This window comes from Hypanus sabinus, chromosome 20 (assembly GCF_030144855.1).
Source record: "Hypanus sabinus isolate sHypSab1 chromosome 20, sHypSab1.hap1, whole genome shotgun sequence".
NCBI classification, from domain to species: Eukaryota; Metazoa; Chordata; class Chondrichthyes; order Myliobatiformes; family Dasyatidae; genus Hypanus; species Hypanus sabinus.
The window spans coordinates 56,660,494-56,678,906 of NC_082725.1; the positions used below are offsets into that span (position 1 = coordinate 56,660,494).

The 18,413-nt window shown below is 42.2% G+C and overlaps 1 protein-coding gene across 2 annotated transcripts in view; it reads left to right on the forward strand.

Moving 5' to 3' along the window:
* Window positions 1–4,911: 4,911 nt before the first annotated feature.
* The window catches only part of LOC132378556 (mitochondrial calcium uniporter regulator 1-like), a 64,083-nt gene continuing 50,581 nt past the window's right edge, over window positions 4,912–18,413 (forward strand). The window contains exons 1-2 of one of the 2 annotated variants that reach the window (XM_059945551.1): window positions 4,913–5,085; window positions 10,963–11,076. In XM_059945551.1, the coding sequence (XP_059801534.1) occupies window positions 4,950–5,085; window positions 10,963–11,076 (250 nt within the window). In that variant the 5' untranslated portion in view covers window positions 4,913–4,949. Of the gene's footprint in view, window positions 5,086–10,962; window positions 11,077–18,413 lie in introns of both variants that reach the window. The other variant, XM_059945552.1, reaches the window with a different exon arrangement.

Sequence of the window (18,413 nt, forward strand, 5' to 3'; positions counted from 1 at the left end):
TGGGGTGTTAGCTTTCATAAGTCAAGGGACAGAGTTTAAGAGACGCGATGTAATGATGCAGCTGTATAAAACTCTGGTTAGGCCACACTTGGAGTACTGTGTCCAGTTCTGGTTGCCTCAGTATAGGAAGGATGTGGAAGTATTGGAAAGGGTACAGAGGAGATTTACCAGGATGCTGCCTGGTTTAGAGAGTGTGGATTATGATCAGAGATTAAGGGAGCTAGGGCTTTACTCTTTGGAGAGAAGGAGGATGAGAAGAGACATGATAGAGGTGTACAAGATATTAAGAGGAATAGACAGAGTGGACAGCCAGTGCCTCTTCCCCAGGGCACCACTGCTCAGTACAAGAGGACATGGCTTTAAGTTAAGGGGAGGGAAGTTCAAGGGGGATATTAGAGGAATGTTTTGCACTCAGAGTGGTTGGTGCGTGGAATGCACTGCCTGAGTCAGTGGTGGAGACAGATACACTAGTGAAGTTTAAGAGACTACTAGACAAGTATATGGAGGAATTTAAGGTGGGGGGTTATATGGGAGGCAGGGTTTGAGAGTCAGCACAACATTGTGGGCCGAAGGGCCTTTAATGTGCTGTACTATTCTATGTTCTATATGCTTGTCAGAATAAAAGGTAAAGTTAATAGGTGTAAGGAATCATGGTTTTCAAGACATATTGAGGCCATAGTTAAGAAAAAAAGAAGAGGACAGCAAGTATTGTTATGCCTACAGGCTCCTCCTTTGTGAGAATTGCAAGATTACTGTTGGGTTGGGTCAAGGGGCCCAGGAAATGAGAGAGAGACGTGCGGAATGTCTCATTCCCCAGCGGTGTAAAGCTACGGGACATGGCCATTGTCTCCGGAAGGCGATTTTGTGGATTGGAGACTGTACTACGTGGATGCCCTCAGGCAAAGTGGGCTGGTTGAGGGAGAGATTGCATCACCCTCAACCTGATTGACATCTACGACCCTGCGAGTCAGGATAAAAGAGGGTCTGTGGGAACAGCCCCTCAGACGCACCAGAAGAAACGCTAGCACTCCCGTGATAGCAGGAAGCCATTTGAAGGAGGCCACATGCATTCAGTTCCGTTGCCTGGGACTGGTGGCTTGTAACACGGAAAACGGCTTTTAGCTAACAACGGGGAAACCAACTCCCCAACTCAAAGGATTGGCATCATAAAAGACCTGGGCAAGTTAAACCGACTCTCTCTTAAACCCAAAACGCTACAGCTTGAACGAACTAACAGTGACTTTTATATTTCCATCAAACAATACATTATCCCCTAGACAATGATAGAGCTATTTCTTATTGGTTATTATTATACCCGCGCTTTAGATTTAGTATTGACAACGTGTATTATCTGTATGTTTGCATTAATCTTATTTTTGTGCCCCTTTTTCAATAAATACTTTTAAAAATAGTACCATCAGACTTCAGCGGACCTCTCTATCTTTGCTGGTAAGTGACCCAGTTATGGGGCTTCGTAACAGTATAAGCAGGCAGGAACAAATGGGGTGTTTTTGGAGTATAAGGTATGCAAGAAAACACTTAAAAATACATCAGGAAGACTCAAAGAAGGCATGAAGTTGTCCTAGTAGACAAGGTGAAGGAAAATCCTAAGGGATTTTAAGGGATTGTGAAATGGGCCCAGCAGAGATTGCATTTTCTGAGGAAACTTAAACAAGCATCACTCCCCACTAACATCTTAACTACATTCTACAGAGGCGTGGTTGAGAGTGTGCTGACCTTTTGCATCACAACCTGGTACTCCAGCTGCAGTGCTGCCGACAAAAAAGCCTTGCAGAGGGTGGTTAGGGGAACAGAGAAGGTCATTGGGATCTCCCTACCTTCTGTCCAAGATCTCTTTCAGAGTTGTTGCCTCCAGAAGACACGGTAAAGACCCCTCACACCCTCTCCATGAACTGTTTGTTCTTCTGCCATCAGGCAAACGTTACAGGAGCATCAAAACAAAAATCACAAGGCTACTAAACAGCTTCCTCCCACAGGCAGTCAGATTGCTAAATAGCTGCTCTACCGGACTCTGCTTTGGACATTTATAACTTGATTTTAACTGACATGTGGCAGTTGTGTTTTACTATTTATTGTTGCATTTGTTGTTATGATTGCACTTGCCCCTGGGAAATTCTGTCTCATTCTGCCTTACAGAGCTGATGCACGGTTGGAATGACAATAAAGTTTTTGAATCTTTAATATGTTAAGAGCAAAAGGATTGCGGGGGACAAAATTGGTCCTCAGGGAGATCAGAATGGTAATCCATCTGTGGAGCCAAAAGACTTTTTCTTAAATGATTTTTTTTTGCATCTGTATTTACTCAGGAAGTGGGCACAGTGTCTATAGAAGCAAGGCAAAGCAACATCAACTTCCTGGAGCCGATACAGATTACAGAGGAGGATGTGTTTGCTACCCTAAGGCAAATCAGAGAGGATAGATCCCCAGGGCCCGACAAGGTGTTCCCGCAGACCCTATGGGATGCAATTGCAGAGATTGCCAGTGCCCTAGCAGAGATATTTAAATCATCCTTCGTGACAGGAGAGGTACCAGAAAATTGGAGAATAGCCAATGTTGTTCTGCTGTTCGAGAAAGGGTCTAAGTATAAACCAGGAAATTATAGTCCGATGAGACTGACATCATTAGTGGGAAAGTTATTGGAAGGTATTCTGAGAGAACAGATATATAAGTACTTGGACAGACATAGACTGATTAAGGATAGTTAGCATGGTAGGTCATGTCTAATCAATCTTATAGTTTTCCAAGGAAGTTATCAGGAAAGCTGGTAAAGGCAAGGCAATGTATGTTGTCTACATGTTCTGTATTTCATTTCAATACGTAATTTGTTACTCAGTTGTCTATTTTATGCCGTTTTAACTATTTCCATTAAACTTTGGATAACTGGGGCAGCCCCTTAATTTGGCCAAGATGTCTCCCGATTAACTGAAATCCACGATGTACAGTAGCTAGGTCCCTGAGATTCCTTTCAGCTTGTTCTCCAACTGAGTGAACACTGGAGGGCAGCACTGAACAAGCACCAGAGAGCAGCATGGAGGTACAGCTCAAACACCATCCTCCTCACAGTGTGAAACCATGATGAAGTGGGTGGGCCAAGTTGTCCCATCCACTCAGCTCCTCCAGAAGCCTTTGACAGATGGCAAAGGGATTGCCAGCTCTCAAACTATTTTGGAAGCATTTAAAACTCTTAAGTTAGTGAAAACTTTTCAAAGTTCAAAGTAAAATTTATTATCAGAGTACATATGTCATCACATACAACAGAGATTTTTTTCCCGTGGGCATACTTAGCCAATCTATAGAACGGTAACTGTAAGCAGGATCTGTAAACTGTAAACATCAGGAACTGTAAATTTGCAAACTGTGCAAATGCAGATAATAAATAACGAGCATGAAATAACAAATTAAAGAATACTTAAATCCCCTTTTGTTCAAGAGCCTGATAGTTGAAGGGTAGTAACGGTTTTTGAACCTGGTGGTGTGAGTTCTGAGGCACCAGTACCTTCTACCTGATGGCAGCAGTGAAAAGAGCATGGCCTAGGTGGTGAAGATCTTTGATGATGGATGCTGCTTTTCTACGACAGTGTTTCATGTAGATGTGCTCATTAGTTGAAAGGGTTTTATCCATGAATTACTGGCCAAATCCACTACCTCTTGTAGGATTTTCTGCTTGAAGGCATTGATGTTCCATTTACAGATTAACAGGCTACTTTCTTGCAGTTATACTTACTTCCTGCAGTCCACAGGTCCAGTCAAGCTTAAGGCCACAAAACTGAACAGTTTGCAAGGAGCCCACCATGTCAAAGTACTAGCAAAGAAGTGTTAATGATGATGAGAAAAATAGTAGCTAAGTCAAATTAATAAAAACCTAAATCATAGCAGGCTTTTCAAACAAGATCACTGACCTCAAATAAATACAGAAATGCTATATGCAGCAGCCAATCATACCATAAAGCTGGAGGGCCATGTACAAAAGGTCTTCAGGGAAAACGCTTGCCCTCTGCCTATTAACAGCCTCAAAGCAAAGTGGTACGTCGTTTACGACCTTTTCACTTGAAGCGGTGAACGTTTGGAAATTCTCCAGAGGCTTACGGAGATTCATTGCTTAAATGCATTCAAGACAAGAAATTGCTGCATTTTTGGTTAGGAGAATTAGGAGATATGTTAATTATATTCTTATGTATAGACAAAGGGACAAAGACCCCCCCCCCCCCCCATTGCAATCAACCCGTGGAGCCACAACATATTCCAGATGCAATCTGCAGGTCAAGTAAAATCTGTGGGATTAATGGAATTTGTCCAAAACGTCAATGCCTTTTCACTCGCAGATGCTGTTCAATCTGCCAAATCCTTCCAGCAGATTATAGCAACACAGATAAAGCTGGAGAGAATCAGCTGTTTGTATCGATATTTCACAACTGATATTAGTCACTTTGATTCTGGGTCCTTTCGTCTGGATTGCGAAAAAAACAGCGGAGAAAGCTGGCATCAAAATGAAAGAACGGTATCAGTAGATGCTGATCGTGTTAAGTGTAAGTGTCGGGGAGATATCAAACGAGTTTTTGTTTCTCCTGGGGAAACTGTCTGTCCGATTGCATCAGTTTACCCATTAGCACGACACTGGGAAGTGCGAACAAGAGAAAGTCTGCGGATACTGGAAATCCAAACAACACAACTCAACAGGCCGGGTAGCGTCAACTCTTCGGCAGGACTGGGGAAAGTCAAAATCAGGCACGATAATAAGAGTAGGTGGCTTCAGCAGGCGCCAGAGTTGGGGTATGTGTGTGGGCGGGGGTGATAAAGTTGCAAGATCCACTTGAAAGTTAGCTCGACGTTTGTGCACATATTGGAGACGTGCAGTGACTCGACGTCGCCTTGAATGACGCCAGACGCGTCTTTTCGACGCCTGGTGCGACGTCAGACGCCGGGCAGTGATGACGGTGGTGTGCGTCCGGCGATGGCGGCCGCTGCTTCCTCGGACGGTGTTTGCGGCGGCTCGGGGAGGAGACGATGGTGCGCGAGGGCCGCGCTGCGTGCAGGTGCAGGTGGGCCGCAGACAGATGCAGAGAGGTGAGCAGCCAGCTGCAACGGAGGGGAGTCGGCCTCATTCTCCTCTGGTGGCTCCTGGGGTCCATATTCCACTGTTAACTACTTCACTTTTCTTCTGCACTCCTTTCAAAGTTTGGAGATTTGAAGGAATTTGTGACACGGACACATTGAGAAAATACTGGGAATGGCATGAAGGCACAGTAAGCGATTCAGCTTCCGCCATCCGATTTATGAATGGACATTGACCCCATGAACACTACCTCACTACATTGTGCTCTACTTGTTGAATTTAACTAGTTAATTAGTGCAATTCACAGTTTCCCCTCTTATTTCGTGTAGAATATACTACAGACATTTCACGACATATGCTGGTGATATTAAACCTTTTGAATGGCCATCTCTCCACATTTATTATTGGTTTATTGTCATGTGTACTGTGAAAAACTTCAACGTGCAATTCAGATAATGACATAATTATAACGAGGTAGTACAAAAGGGGGAAAACAAAATGTGTGTTAAGGTTATGGAGGAGACGCTATTGGACAAATTAGTGCAAGGGGCTTGTCTGGGTAGCTTGGTAGCATAAATATGACCTAAAATGTGATCAGATCTTCATGCAGGTCTTAAAACGAGATACAGCGATCCCAATTAAATAAATAACACAGTAATATTATACTTGTTCATTTATTTATTGAAAAAAAATCCAATATTACATGTATTTGTGGGGAAAAAGCATATGAACCTTTGCTTTCAGTAACTGGTGTAACTTCCTTGTACAGCAATAATTTCAACTGAAAGTTTCTTGAAACTGTTGATCAGGATCAGTCCTGTACATTGGCTTGGAAGGATTTTAGGCCATTTCTCCTTACAAAACTGCTTCAACTCTGGGACGTTGGTGGGTTTCTTTGCATGAACTGCTTGCTTCAGGGCCTTCCATAATATTTCTATAAGACTAAGGTCGGGACTTTGACTCGGCTATTACAAAATGTGAAATTTCTTCTGCTTTAACTATTCTTTGGTAGACTCACTTGTGTGTTTAGAGTTGTTATCTTGCTGCATGACCCACTTTTTCTTGAGCTTCAGTTCACAGACGGATGGATACCTTGACATTTTTCTGTAGAATTTGCTGGTACAATTCAGAATTCATAGTTCCATCAATGATGGCAAACTGTCCTGGTCCCAAGGCAGCAAAGCAGGCCCAAACCATGACAGGACCACCACATTTCACAGATGAGGTGAGGTTCTTGTGCTGGAATGTAGTGTTTGCTTTTTGCCAAACATAACATTTAAACCAAAAAGTTCTATTTTGGACTCAACTGTCCACAGAGCATTCTTCCAATAGCCTTCTGGCTTATCCATGAGGTCTTTAGTAAATTTTAGACGGGCAGCAATGTTCTTGCTGAAGAGGAGTAGCTTTCTCCTTGCAATCCTGCCATGCACACCATTGTTGTTCAGTGTTTGCCTGATGGTAAACTCATGAACATTGACATTAGCCAATGCAAGAGAGGCCTGTAGTTCCTTAGGGGTTACCCTGGGGTTCTTTGTGACCTCCTGGAATATTTCATGCTTTGCTCTTAGTGATTTTGTTGTTGTTGGCTGACCACTCTTGGGGAGAGTAACAACGGTGTTGAATTTCCTCCATTTGTACGACATGCCTGACTGTGGATTGGTGGAGCCCAAACTCTTTAGAAATGGTTTTGTAACCTTTTCTAGCATGGTGAGCATCAACAACTTTTTTCCTCAAAAATCTCCTTTGATCAAGGCATGGCACACTTCCAAAAGCCTGCAAGGTGAAGATCAGACTTTGATAGTGAAGACCCAGGTTTATGTTCTTTAAATAGGGCAGGGCCCCCACACTCACACCTGATTGTTAGCCCATTGTTTGAAACACCTGAATGATGTCCCCTTTAAATAAACTGATATCCTAGAAGTTCATATACATTTTCCAACAAATACATGCAATACTGGATCATTTTTCTCAATAAATAAATGAACAAGAATATTTTTTTCTGATAGTTTATTTGGGTTCTCTAGTTTTAGGACTTCGGTGAAGATCTGATCACATTTTGAGTAATATTTATGCAGAAATAGAGAAAATTCAAACAGGGTCACAAACTTTCTAGCATTTTTGTGGGTCCTTCAGTCCACTAAGTCTATGCTGAACTTATAACTCATCGAATATAGTTGATTTGGCTGCACTTGCTTTCTGTGGGCCAGAATTCCCTGATTCACCACTCTCTAGGACAAGGAGTTTTTTTTCTCATTCTCAGTTCTACGTGTCCTAACCCTTATCCCAAACATTGCAATGATGTGACATTCATACAGGGAATGAGTATTGCTAAAAATACTCGCCTTCATTGCCACATTTCGTAGGTCATTTACTTCTGCAGATGCTCTGTAGGTTCTTCCATACTATTATTTGATAGCAATAGTATAGGATACAGGATTTTGATCCTGTCATAATGAAAATAATGATCCATTTTCACATTTGGTTGATATCGCTGGGGAATGTCATTGCTTGCAAATATTTCTTTATGTATATTTAAGGGGAACATGAAGGGAAACTTCTTCACCCAGAGGGTTGGGGGAGTATGGAAGTGTGCAAGTGATACACGTGAGCTCAGTTTCAACGTGTTTGGAGAGAAATTTGGATAGGTACATGGACGTAGGGGTATGGAGGGCTATGGTCCTGGTGCACGTTGATGGGAGTAGCAGCTTAAATGCTTGACATGGACTTGAAGGGCCTGTTTCTGTGCTTTACTTTTCTATAACTATGACTACCATGCTGCCATAAAGAGGTGAGGTCATAATAGCCTTGACAAATAATTACAAATGCAATTTGTAGATGAAGCACACTACAACTGTGATGTTCTGTGGAAAGAGTATATTTGCTGGTCAATCTTTTTAAATATTGTTCAAGCAACTTTTATCTGGGGGCAAGTGGACTATTCCATTGTATTCCTAACTTGAGTCATGTCAAAGGTGTAAAGGCCAAGGAGTATCAAATGATATGACACTTGCACATTCATTGAGAAATTGTCATTGAAGACATTCATTTCAAATGTTGGCAATGATGTGGAGTTGAACTTGCATAATTATGATGTGTTATTGTGATTGGTTCAAGATTTTTTTAATGGAAGTGTATAGATACATCATCACATGCAATCCAGAAATTCATTTTCCTGCGGGCTTACTCAGCAAATCTATTGAATGGTAACTATAACACGATCAATGAAAAATCAACCAGAGTGCAGAAGACAAACTGTGCAAATGCAAGTATAAATAAATAGCAATAAATAATGAGAACATGAGATAATGAATAAATGCTACTCAGAATAATAAGCTGCTGGTTAAGTCAACCCCCCAGGGTAGCAGTCAAAACTGTCAAGCAACGTAATGCTTAAGAAATTTATACTAAAAATTGAGCTAGAAAGCAATTAATTCAGTTTTCTTGTTTTAATTCCATTAAAGTGATGCTGTTACAGCTTGGGGCATTGGAGTTTGGAGATCAACTCCAACGCAGTCTGTAAGGAGTTCTCCCCGTGACCACATGGGTTTCCTTCCACTTGTCAAAGATATACAGGTCAGTAGGTTAATTGGCCATTGTAAATTGTTCTGAAATTACACTAGGGTTGAGTAGGTGGGTTGCTGGGCAGTGTGGCTTGTTGGGTTCCATGCTGTATCTCTAAACAAAAGTATTTTAATATATTTATATTTAATAACACAATATATTTTGTTTCCCTACCCCTTGCAGCTATTCTTGATTTAAAATGAATAGACTTGAGATTTGGTGGCAGAGCATAATCAGTATACCACCTTTGACCTGCCTCATAAGGTGGGGTTTGCAACCTAGCTCCAGTTATTTAAGACCCTGGTTAAATGGGAATGTAGACTATTGTGTAAGAAGTCTGGTTTATTTACCCAAGAAGGATACAATTCTGCAATGAGAAATGAGGCAGAAGTTCACATGCTTGATCCTCGGAGTAGTAATTTGTCATATGAAGAGAAATTGAGTAGATTGGGCTTGTGCTTGGAAGAATGGAAAGTGATTGCATTGAAGTGCACAAACTTCTTATAGAGCTTAACAGGATAGATTTGGATGCTTGGAATCAGTCTTAAAAATCAACCTGGCATGAGCCTTAAAAACAAAAGGTGAATTGATGGCTTGGGGCTGGTGAGCAGAAATTTCTTTGCATAAATGGTGGCATGTCTTCAGACATTATCAAAAGAGGGCAGTGGAGGCTTAATCACCAAGTATTTATGGAAATTGAGAGCAATTGGGTCAGGACTAAATTAGAAGATCAGCTATAGTGTTGCTGATTGATGGAGCTGTCACATTCTCCTATGACTTGATTCACTCTTTCCTTTGTATTACAGTCTCAGTTATGGAGATCAGTGCTGGTCTTTTTGCATGGATAGTTCCTTAGAAGATTCATACCATTGTATAAAATTATTATTTATTTGTGTTGTATTTGTGTCTACTGCTTGTTTTAACTCTTGATCCAATGGTTAGGGAACAAGTTAGAGGATCCAGCTGCATTAAGTATGCAGTTTTTATTGTTCTTGCAATTGGTGGGCCCTTCCTTTACCCTGCCATTCCCACCATTCACCCCATAGCTCAGATATTATTCATCATTTTACAGTGGTTGTGTGCTGTTGAAAGAGTTCTTTGCTCAATGCACACAATCATCCATGAAATGTTCAATCAATACTCAATTTGCTACCTTCAGGTGACTGTAAAAGAACATCATCATTTGAAGAGCAATATTTATTTTGTTACGTACTCGTGACACATGACAGTGGTGCCCTTGTCACGTGACTGGGGTTGAAGCTGTACTGGACTTGAGGTAATGGTCTTGTGATGGTGGAGTGACGTCATTTCCCCGCCAGTAGAGATCATGTGACAGGTTTTTTTTTACAGGTTATAAAAGGAAGAACCCACCCTGTGAGGAGGGGCAGTTCATGGCTGGATTTGCCAAGTTGACTTCATGCCACTGCGTGATTTAAGTGATGATGCAGTTTAGTTGAAAGATGAAGTTTTATTTAATGCCTAAAGTTTACAAGGTCATTGCCAGCAGGTTCCTTACGATTCTGCTAGTTCAAGAAATTAGTGGAGAGTGAAGATCGACGTTCGGGAGTTAAAGATCGAGGAGAATCGCTTTCTACAGTGAAACGGGTTTCGACCTTTGTTTGATCCTTATTTGGATCAAACATCAGTGCCTTTAAGCCATTCTGTTTCGTAAATTCTTCGTGGGAAGTTCAACGCCGGGGATCGAAGCCAAGCGACGTGAAAGAGAATTTAAATCGTCTTATAAAGTCTCTCCTTTTAAATGGACTGTGAGCATATCCAGCTTTTGTCAATACCAATTTAAAGAACTGTTTTTGCAATATCGCTTTAAGAACTGTTTGGGCTGCCACACAGCAGCTGTTTCCGGTTACGTTAGTGTTTGTTTACTTTTGGGGGGATTGTTTTCTGTGTTTAATAAACGTGTTGTTTGTTATAAAAAACCTTTGCCCAACTCATATATTTATTGTTGCCTGAATACGTAACAATTTCTCAAGTGGTTATACGAGGTGATGATGGCAGGTGAATTTACAATGTTGAAAAGACATCTGGACAGTTACCCAGATAGGAGGAGTTTAGAGGGATGTGGACCAAGAACAGGCAAAAGGCTTTAGCATAGGTAGGCATCATCATCAGCATCGAATGTTGGTGGAGGGTCTGTTTTCATTCTGTACATCTGTGAATCTGTGATGTGTCTGAAATGTGATCATCATCACATTGCTGCTTATGGAAACTTGTTGTGCATAAATTGTAGCCTTGATATAAATGTGCATTTATATAATTTTTTAGCTATTCGTGTTTCCTGACTAAAAGTTGTTTCAATGTTATTTTAGGGCTAAGCTTGTCAGTGATCTCTCTGCATTATAATTCAAGAAGAATGTCTTCGGTGGAAGGTCAAAAATTCTATTTTGATACCCATGCAGTTGTGCGACATTTGGAAGAATGTGGTAAATATAATTTTGCTGCACGTTTTTCTGTTTTTATTTTGCTAGCACTTTTTAAATCAGTTTTCCAAAATGAACCAGTGTTCTTGTCAGAGTGATATAGATTTACAGCTAACATTGGAAATGAGTGAATTCTCAAACTAAGATATGTTCGTATTAGTGACAGGTGATCTTTGACTTTGAATGCAGAGTAATTTCAGTGTGTGGGAAAATAGTTCAAGCTATTAATCCAAAGTAACGCACACAAAATGCTGGAGGAATTCAGCAGGCCAGACAACATCTATGGAAATGAATAAACAGTCAATGTTTTGGGCCTTCTTCAGCACTTATTAAAGCTATTAATCCATCCTGAATTGGTGATTTCAACCAATATAAATCTTGTTTCATGGTTGTGAATATTGTACAGAAACTTGTACTTAAAGGCATTTGACCACGTAATTAATTCTGAAGCTCAGCTGGTTGTGTATTTTTGTGAATTCTAACCATAATTTGAACAATTTATACATCAGTTTGGAGGGTTATTTAACAATGCACATTTTTCCCTGTCTCCAAACAATTCCCCCTCCATAATTCAGAATTAATTTACACTGGCGACAAAATGTCTCTTGATTTGATAAGGCATTGGAGAGTAGGCGGTTCATAATCTGCCATAAATCCAGTGGACTGAATGGCTTCCTTTTGGTGGCATCACAATTGTACATTAGAGATTTGGATCCAAATCATGTGCAACAGCAAACTATTCTCAGTTTTTGATAATCTATCTCAAACATTTTTGGTGTTGAATATTGTGAATGTGTTAAAAGGGAGGTACTTGAATTTGTTTAACATCTTTGCTTTACAATGAACTGCATTTTGAATTTTGCTTGTTCTTGTATTCTGGGGAACTGTGTGAAAGCAATATCTGCGTTTGTGTTTAATTGAGCTAAACGACATTTTAGTTTGGGAGTGGTATATGCAAAAAGTCCAGTCGCTAGAAACAAACCAAAACCAATGTTCTGGTAATAATTGTTTTTTCCTTCTTAAAGACCAACACTGATATACAATTAATTATCTGCATCTAGCTTTAAGTGCACCAGTATGGCAGTTTAAAATCCCACAAGACACCAGTGTTGCACAAAAATATAACACAGTGCAAAATATGTTACTCAATAGTTGTGTTTTGAATTTCAATTAATTAAAAGGGTCTAATTTCTGGACTAACTTACAGCTTTGAAGCTTTTACACTTGAAACTCTGCTCAGCAATAATGTACATGACCAAAAGAGCTGATGTAGTGATGAGTTGAAAGGTAGGTGGGTTCTAGAGCAGGAGGAGCACCTTCCAGCACTCAAACTATCATGAGATTATTTACTGTACCTAATATAGCAATTGGAAATTCAGTTTCACATATCATCCAAATCAAGGCATCTGCAGTATTCCCTCAGCATTTTGTGGGTTTCAGTGCTTAATCATTGGATCTAATACTTAAAGGAAAGATGCTTATTACTGAGAAAAGGTTTCAAGTTTTATACTTTACAAAGTTGCATGTTAGTTATCGCCAGAACATTGGTACTTGGTTTATTATTAGTGATTGGACTTTGTGCTTATGCCACTCCCAAATAAAAATGATTTTTTGACTCTTAAATACAAACGCAGTCCTTGCTTTCCTTGGTAAAGGTGAAATTTTCCTTAGTGGCATAATCCATGTTTTTTTAAAGGACAAAATTTATGCAGTTTGTAACTGATTTTCTGTAAATCTTTGTAATACTGTTCCTCAAACAGGCAATGTATAAATGCAAGTTACACTAAAGAATTTGTGTCATTTCATGAAGTTTAGTGTTGTATCACAACACGGGCCCTTCGGTAGATCATGTCTGTACTGATCATATTTTTACTGATCCCATTTACCAGTTCTTGACCCACAATGTGCTGATAATTCAAGTGTTTACATAGATACTTGTATATTGTTAGAGTATCTGCCTCCCACTCAGTCTGTGCTTATCAAATTCCAACCACACTCTGGATGTTCTTCCTCAGATCCAGTCTAAACCTCTTGTCCCTTACAGAAACCATGACTAATTTTGGATTGCCATGGAGAAAAGTTCCCCATCTTTTACTCGATCTATATCCCTCATATCTGTCAGGTTTTTTCTCGGCATCCTTTGCCTCAATGAAAATAAGCCCAATCTGTGCTCATAACTGTAATGCTACAGCCAAGGTGACATCCTGGTGAATCTCCTTTGCTCATAACTGTGATGCTACAGCCAAGGTGACATCCTGGTGAATCTCCTTTGCTCATAACTGTGATGCTACAGCCAAGGTGACATCCTGGTGAATCTCTTTTGCTCATAACTGTGATGCTACAGCCAAGGTGACATCCTGGTGAATCTCCTTTGCTCATAACTGTAATGCTACAGCCAAGGTGACATCCTGGTGAATCTCCTTTGCTCATAACTGTAATGCTACAGCCAAGGTGACATCCTGGTGAATCTCCTTTGCATTCTATCAGTTATATTTTTTTATACTGTGAGCAGAACTGCACACAGTACTCCTGTCTGTGGCTTAACCAATGCATTATAAAATACTATAACCTCCCTGCTCTTGCAGCATTTGCTGTCTTTCCCATCTGATGTACTTATGCTGCCCCCTTCAGGGATCCTTGGACTTGTACACTAAGTTCTTCACTACTCCCTGGAACCCTAGTATCCATTATGTAAGTCCATTCTTATTGGTCCTTCCAAAGTGCTCTTAATAGACTTAATGCCATTTATCAAGGGATCAGCATTGTCCTGTACCCTACGATTGTTCTCAGCTATCAACAAAAATGTTACTGTCTTGCAAGTTTAGTATTCATACTGCATTTGTATTTAAATCATTAATGTAAATAATTAGTATAAAAAGCCTGAGTCATTCAAAAAGAACCTCCAATATCACTCTCTACCTCCCATTACCAACCTAATTTGTTGGAGATCTCCCATGTGGTGTCTTGTCAATGACCGTAACAAAGTCCTTCTATATATCTTTGTGTAATCCCTGGCTGTCAGGATTAATGCAGATTAATCCTGCCCCTCATGATTTTTCTGTCTTTCCCTATCAGTAATATTTGACTCATTAGCCTGTAATTACCTGACCCTGGCTTATCCCTACAGTCTGTCTTGAATAAAGAAAGGTACCACATGCACTGTCCTCCAATAATCACAAGCCTCACCTGTGATCAGCAAAAATTTAAAGATCTCTGCCTGGGCCCCAGCAATTTCTTCCCATGTCTCTGGGATTGTTACCATAACACGCCAATGCCTTGAAGGTCAAGGGAGATTATCATTTGAGAGTTGTATGGTATTCAGTGATGAAAGAAGCAAGATACTACTATAAATACAAGGTGTTGTCATTTCCACAAAAGAGCACCTGATACTCACTTCTATTATTTGAATTAACTTGTAACTATTAATTTAATAACTGGGCCTAGTTTTACAATGCTAGTCAAAATAGATTACCGGAGCTTTTGTAGGTTGCGTGAATTATTTTTTAACGGCGTTTCTAATCATCAATGATCATAAAGTAAATAGATATTATTTTTTCTTTTGCAAAATGTAGCATCTGTATTTAGTTCCTGTTTGCGGTTCACCTTTTTGATCTCTAAATTAATATTTCAGACAGACCAGTTTATTTTAGAGGAGGAATAACCAGGAAATTATTTGGCTGGACTGTGCTCAACCAGTCCTATGTTTCTCTTCTGCTTCCAGTGGCATCCCTGAAGTTCCACTTGTCATTGATACCTTCTCTCAGGCTCCTTGAGTTCTCCCTAGGACAGCAGGGCAGACTGAAAGTTGTGGTTGGGTTTCCCACAGTGCAGACAGAAGTTCTTATGACACACAAAGCTCTTTTTTTTCCATGTTTCCAAACAATGTGGTGATCAGATGCATTTGGAGTTAGTTAAAGTACTTTAAAATGTTTTTATTATTTAAATTCATTCAAAAATCAACTTTATTGAATTACAAGTATAACAATTTCAAGTTTTTCCACGTGGTTTGGTGACATGGGGTCATGAGGTTGAGAGGTCAGAGGTAAAGTATGTGTAAAGGGGTTTTTTTTTCTTTGTTACTGTTGGGAAAGGGTTTCCTTTTGTTAACTAGCAGGAATGATAATTTACTGATAACGAGAATGGTATTCCTTTGTAAACCAAATGGGGATTAATGTTCTTTCTTCTGAGTCTGTAAACTTTTGTTGACGGGCTTTTGGGCAGATCGGCGCGAGGGGGTCGAGAGAGAGGACGCAATGCTCTAAGCTGGGCGAGGACTGGACCCCAAAGGGGGGTCCGAGGCCGGGAGATTCTCCGAGGGGGGGGGGGGATGAAGCTAGATGTGCTTGGTTGACCACTCGGAGGGTCCTGAGCTGTTTGGAGAGTCGAGGAGTTCGGAGGGGATCGAATGGTGGCCAGAAGACTTCAGTAATTGAGCTCCAACGGCTGTGCACGAAGTGGTTTGGACTTTGATAAGTTTGGCGTCTTTTCTTTAATTTTCTCTTCATATATACTGTATATGTACTTAATCACTTAGTTATAGTAACCTTTATAAATTGTACTCATTTAATCGCTTATGGTGTACTGTCTGTTTTTGGGCGAGGCGGGGACATCACACAGCATCCACACCAGCTGATTACCCAGTTTGGTGGGACCGAAGGCTGCTCCCCCTAGACGGAACGAGCTGAGCGAGCCTGAGGCGACCCAGGGGGTTACATTGTGGGGGCTCGTCCGGGATTGATTTCTGTGGAAGTTGTGTGATCACCCTCTTTAAATTGTGTCTGCGGCGAAGAGCTGGTGTGCCTTTGTGGGTGTGTGATTGCTGGTTATCGCTACGTGTGTGTTGGGTGGGGTGGCTGCTGTTGCTAGCCTGGAGGTCGTTGTTCAAGTTCCGACTAGTGCTGACGAAATGGTGGTGGGACCATGGGCTGTCTGTACTGTTTGGAGAGTGAGGAGTGACAGGTTGGGATGTTTCAGCAGTGGTGAGCTCCGCCCGATTGTTGGAATAACGTCCAGCCCTAAAGGGGTGGAGGCGTGGGCGGAGCAGACCCCTCAGTTGTTGGGTGAGTGGCAGTGCTTGGCTGAGGAAAAGCGACAGGGACAGGTTGAAAGTTTGAGTAGGCGGGCTGGTGACTTTGTTAGAACTGTCGGGCGCAATTACCTCGAAGTGACTGCTGCCAGTTCTGGGAAAGTGTGGGAAAATGCGTGTGGTTCGACTGGAAGTCAAATGCCGCAGCTGGGGGGCTTATCATATCCGTGTTAGGAGATTGGTGGGAAGTTTTTAGGGTATCCCTTTTTGCCTAGGGGGGCAGATAAATTGCTTGTGGTGCCAAGGGGATCTGTCAAGGGGATCAGTTGTTCCGTTGATTCGAGAGGTGTCGGGAAACTTAGAGGAGGCCCAGTGGGGGAACGGCTTGGGGTCTCTGGAGGAGCACGTTCCCAGCAATGTACCAAGGAACTCCCGAAAGGAACAGACTCTATTCCTGAAGGCTTAGAGGGGCCATGCGCACAGGTGTTGTTACGGATGGATGGAAGTCAAGTTAAAGCCATCCTCGGCACCAGGGCGCCAGTTAAGTTGCTGTACAGTTTGTTTCATAACCGTTATTGGAAGCATTTACCCTTGACGACATTGAGGACACCGGAGATTCGGGGTACCAGTGCAGGTGATTATCCAGATGACGGTTGTTGGTCAGTGAAAATGGAGTTCTTGGAGGCAAATGTGGAGGAGACTGAGGTTCAGGAATCGTTAATGCTGATGTGTCCGGACCCTGTTGAGACGGGCAGCGTTTCTGTTCTAGAGAGAACCAATATCCTGCTGGTGTGCTTGGGGGCCTGCCCGGAGGAGGCGGGTGAGCTCTGTTTGGAGGCATTGTCGATGCACCCAGAGTTTCGAGCTGCTTGTGTGGACGTGTGTAGCAGCATTGGGCTGATACCGAATTCAAACAAGAGCCAGTGGCGGTACGGCCTGGGGGAAGTATCTGAGGGTGAGACCCTCTTAGTGGACGCTGCGAAATACCACGAGGGAGCGGAGTTGACTGCTGAAGACACCACGGAGAGAGAGAGGTTGTGGCGACTGGCCCCTGAAGCCGTAGGCAGCGTGTGTGTGGATTGTATTGCGTTGAAGAGGCGCACTGTCAGTGACCAGAATATGGCCCTGAGGGCCGGAGAGGCGATGGCCTGTCTGAGTGGTGCGAAATGGTTTAAGGTGCTGGATCTGAGGAGTGGATGTTGCCAGATCCCGATGAGTGGGGCCGACAAGGAGAAGACGGCCATTATAAATTCCCTAGGAGTCTTCGGGTCCGAAAAGATGCCACAGGGCATATCTGGAGCCCTTGCAACCTTCCTGCTGGGCAGGTGGAAGACCATAGGGGATGTGGAGGCGTTTGGAGTTTTGGTGTATGTGGATGATCTCTTGGTGTTTGGATTTGCCTCAGGAGAATGTGAAGTGAGGTCGTTGCAGGAGCAGCTGAGAACTACCGAGTTAAAGTGTTTTCGGAACACGTGCCAGGGTTGGCGAAGGTCGCAGCTCGTGAGTGACTGTCTCTACGGAATCAAGTTTGAAATGAAGACGGAGAGACTGGAGAAAGTGATCTGGAACCATTCGGAAGACTTACAAGTTGGAGAGAATGAAGAAAGTTGTCTGACTGAGGGTAATAGCAAACTGAGAACCTGGAGAGGGGAGTTTGCGGAGGTGAAGAAATTACAGACGAATCTCAGAAGAGAGAAGCGGAAGCTTGAAGGGAACCTGAAGATGACCATCGACAGTTCAAATGAAGTGCAAAACCTGAAAGTTGATCTGGAAGAAGTCATGAGGAAGAAAAAGCTGGAGAGAAGTGCAGTGAATACTGAACAGGAGGCTGAAGAGACTGCGGGAGCAGTGCAGGCCACGGGTTTCCGTTTGGAGAAGATCAAACAGCAGCTACCGATCACAGGAATGAGGAAGAATACAGATTCGATGGATGATGTGCTGGATGTGTGGTACATGCTGCCTTTTGCTGACTTTCCCTCGATTGAGGAAGAGACCTTTGGCCCTTCTCCTATTGGGTCAGGTGTAGCGGGGAGGGTTAGCTGTGTGCAGTGTGGGGCATGATTGAGAGGTTGAGAGAGGAGTTGGTAGTGGGCCCAAGGTATCCCCAGTTGTGTCCGAGCCTGAAGGGTTTAGGTGAGGGGGTACGGAGGCCTCAGAAGGGTTAGGGAACTCCCAGATAGTTGGCCTAAGTAGCGCCTGAGGAACAAGGCGTGAGGGTTACTGTGTGGGGAGGAGATGTCACTGTTTGTGCTTGGGTTAGGGTGTGTCGGCAGGAAAGGTGGCGAGTTATTTAGTAGTCATGAGGACATGACTT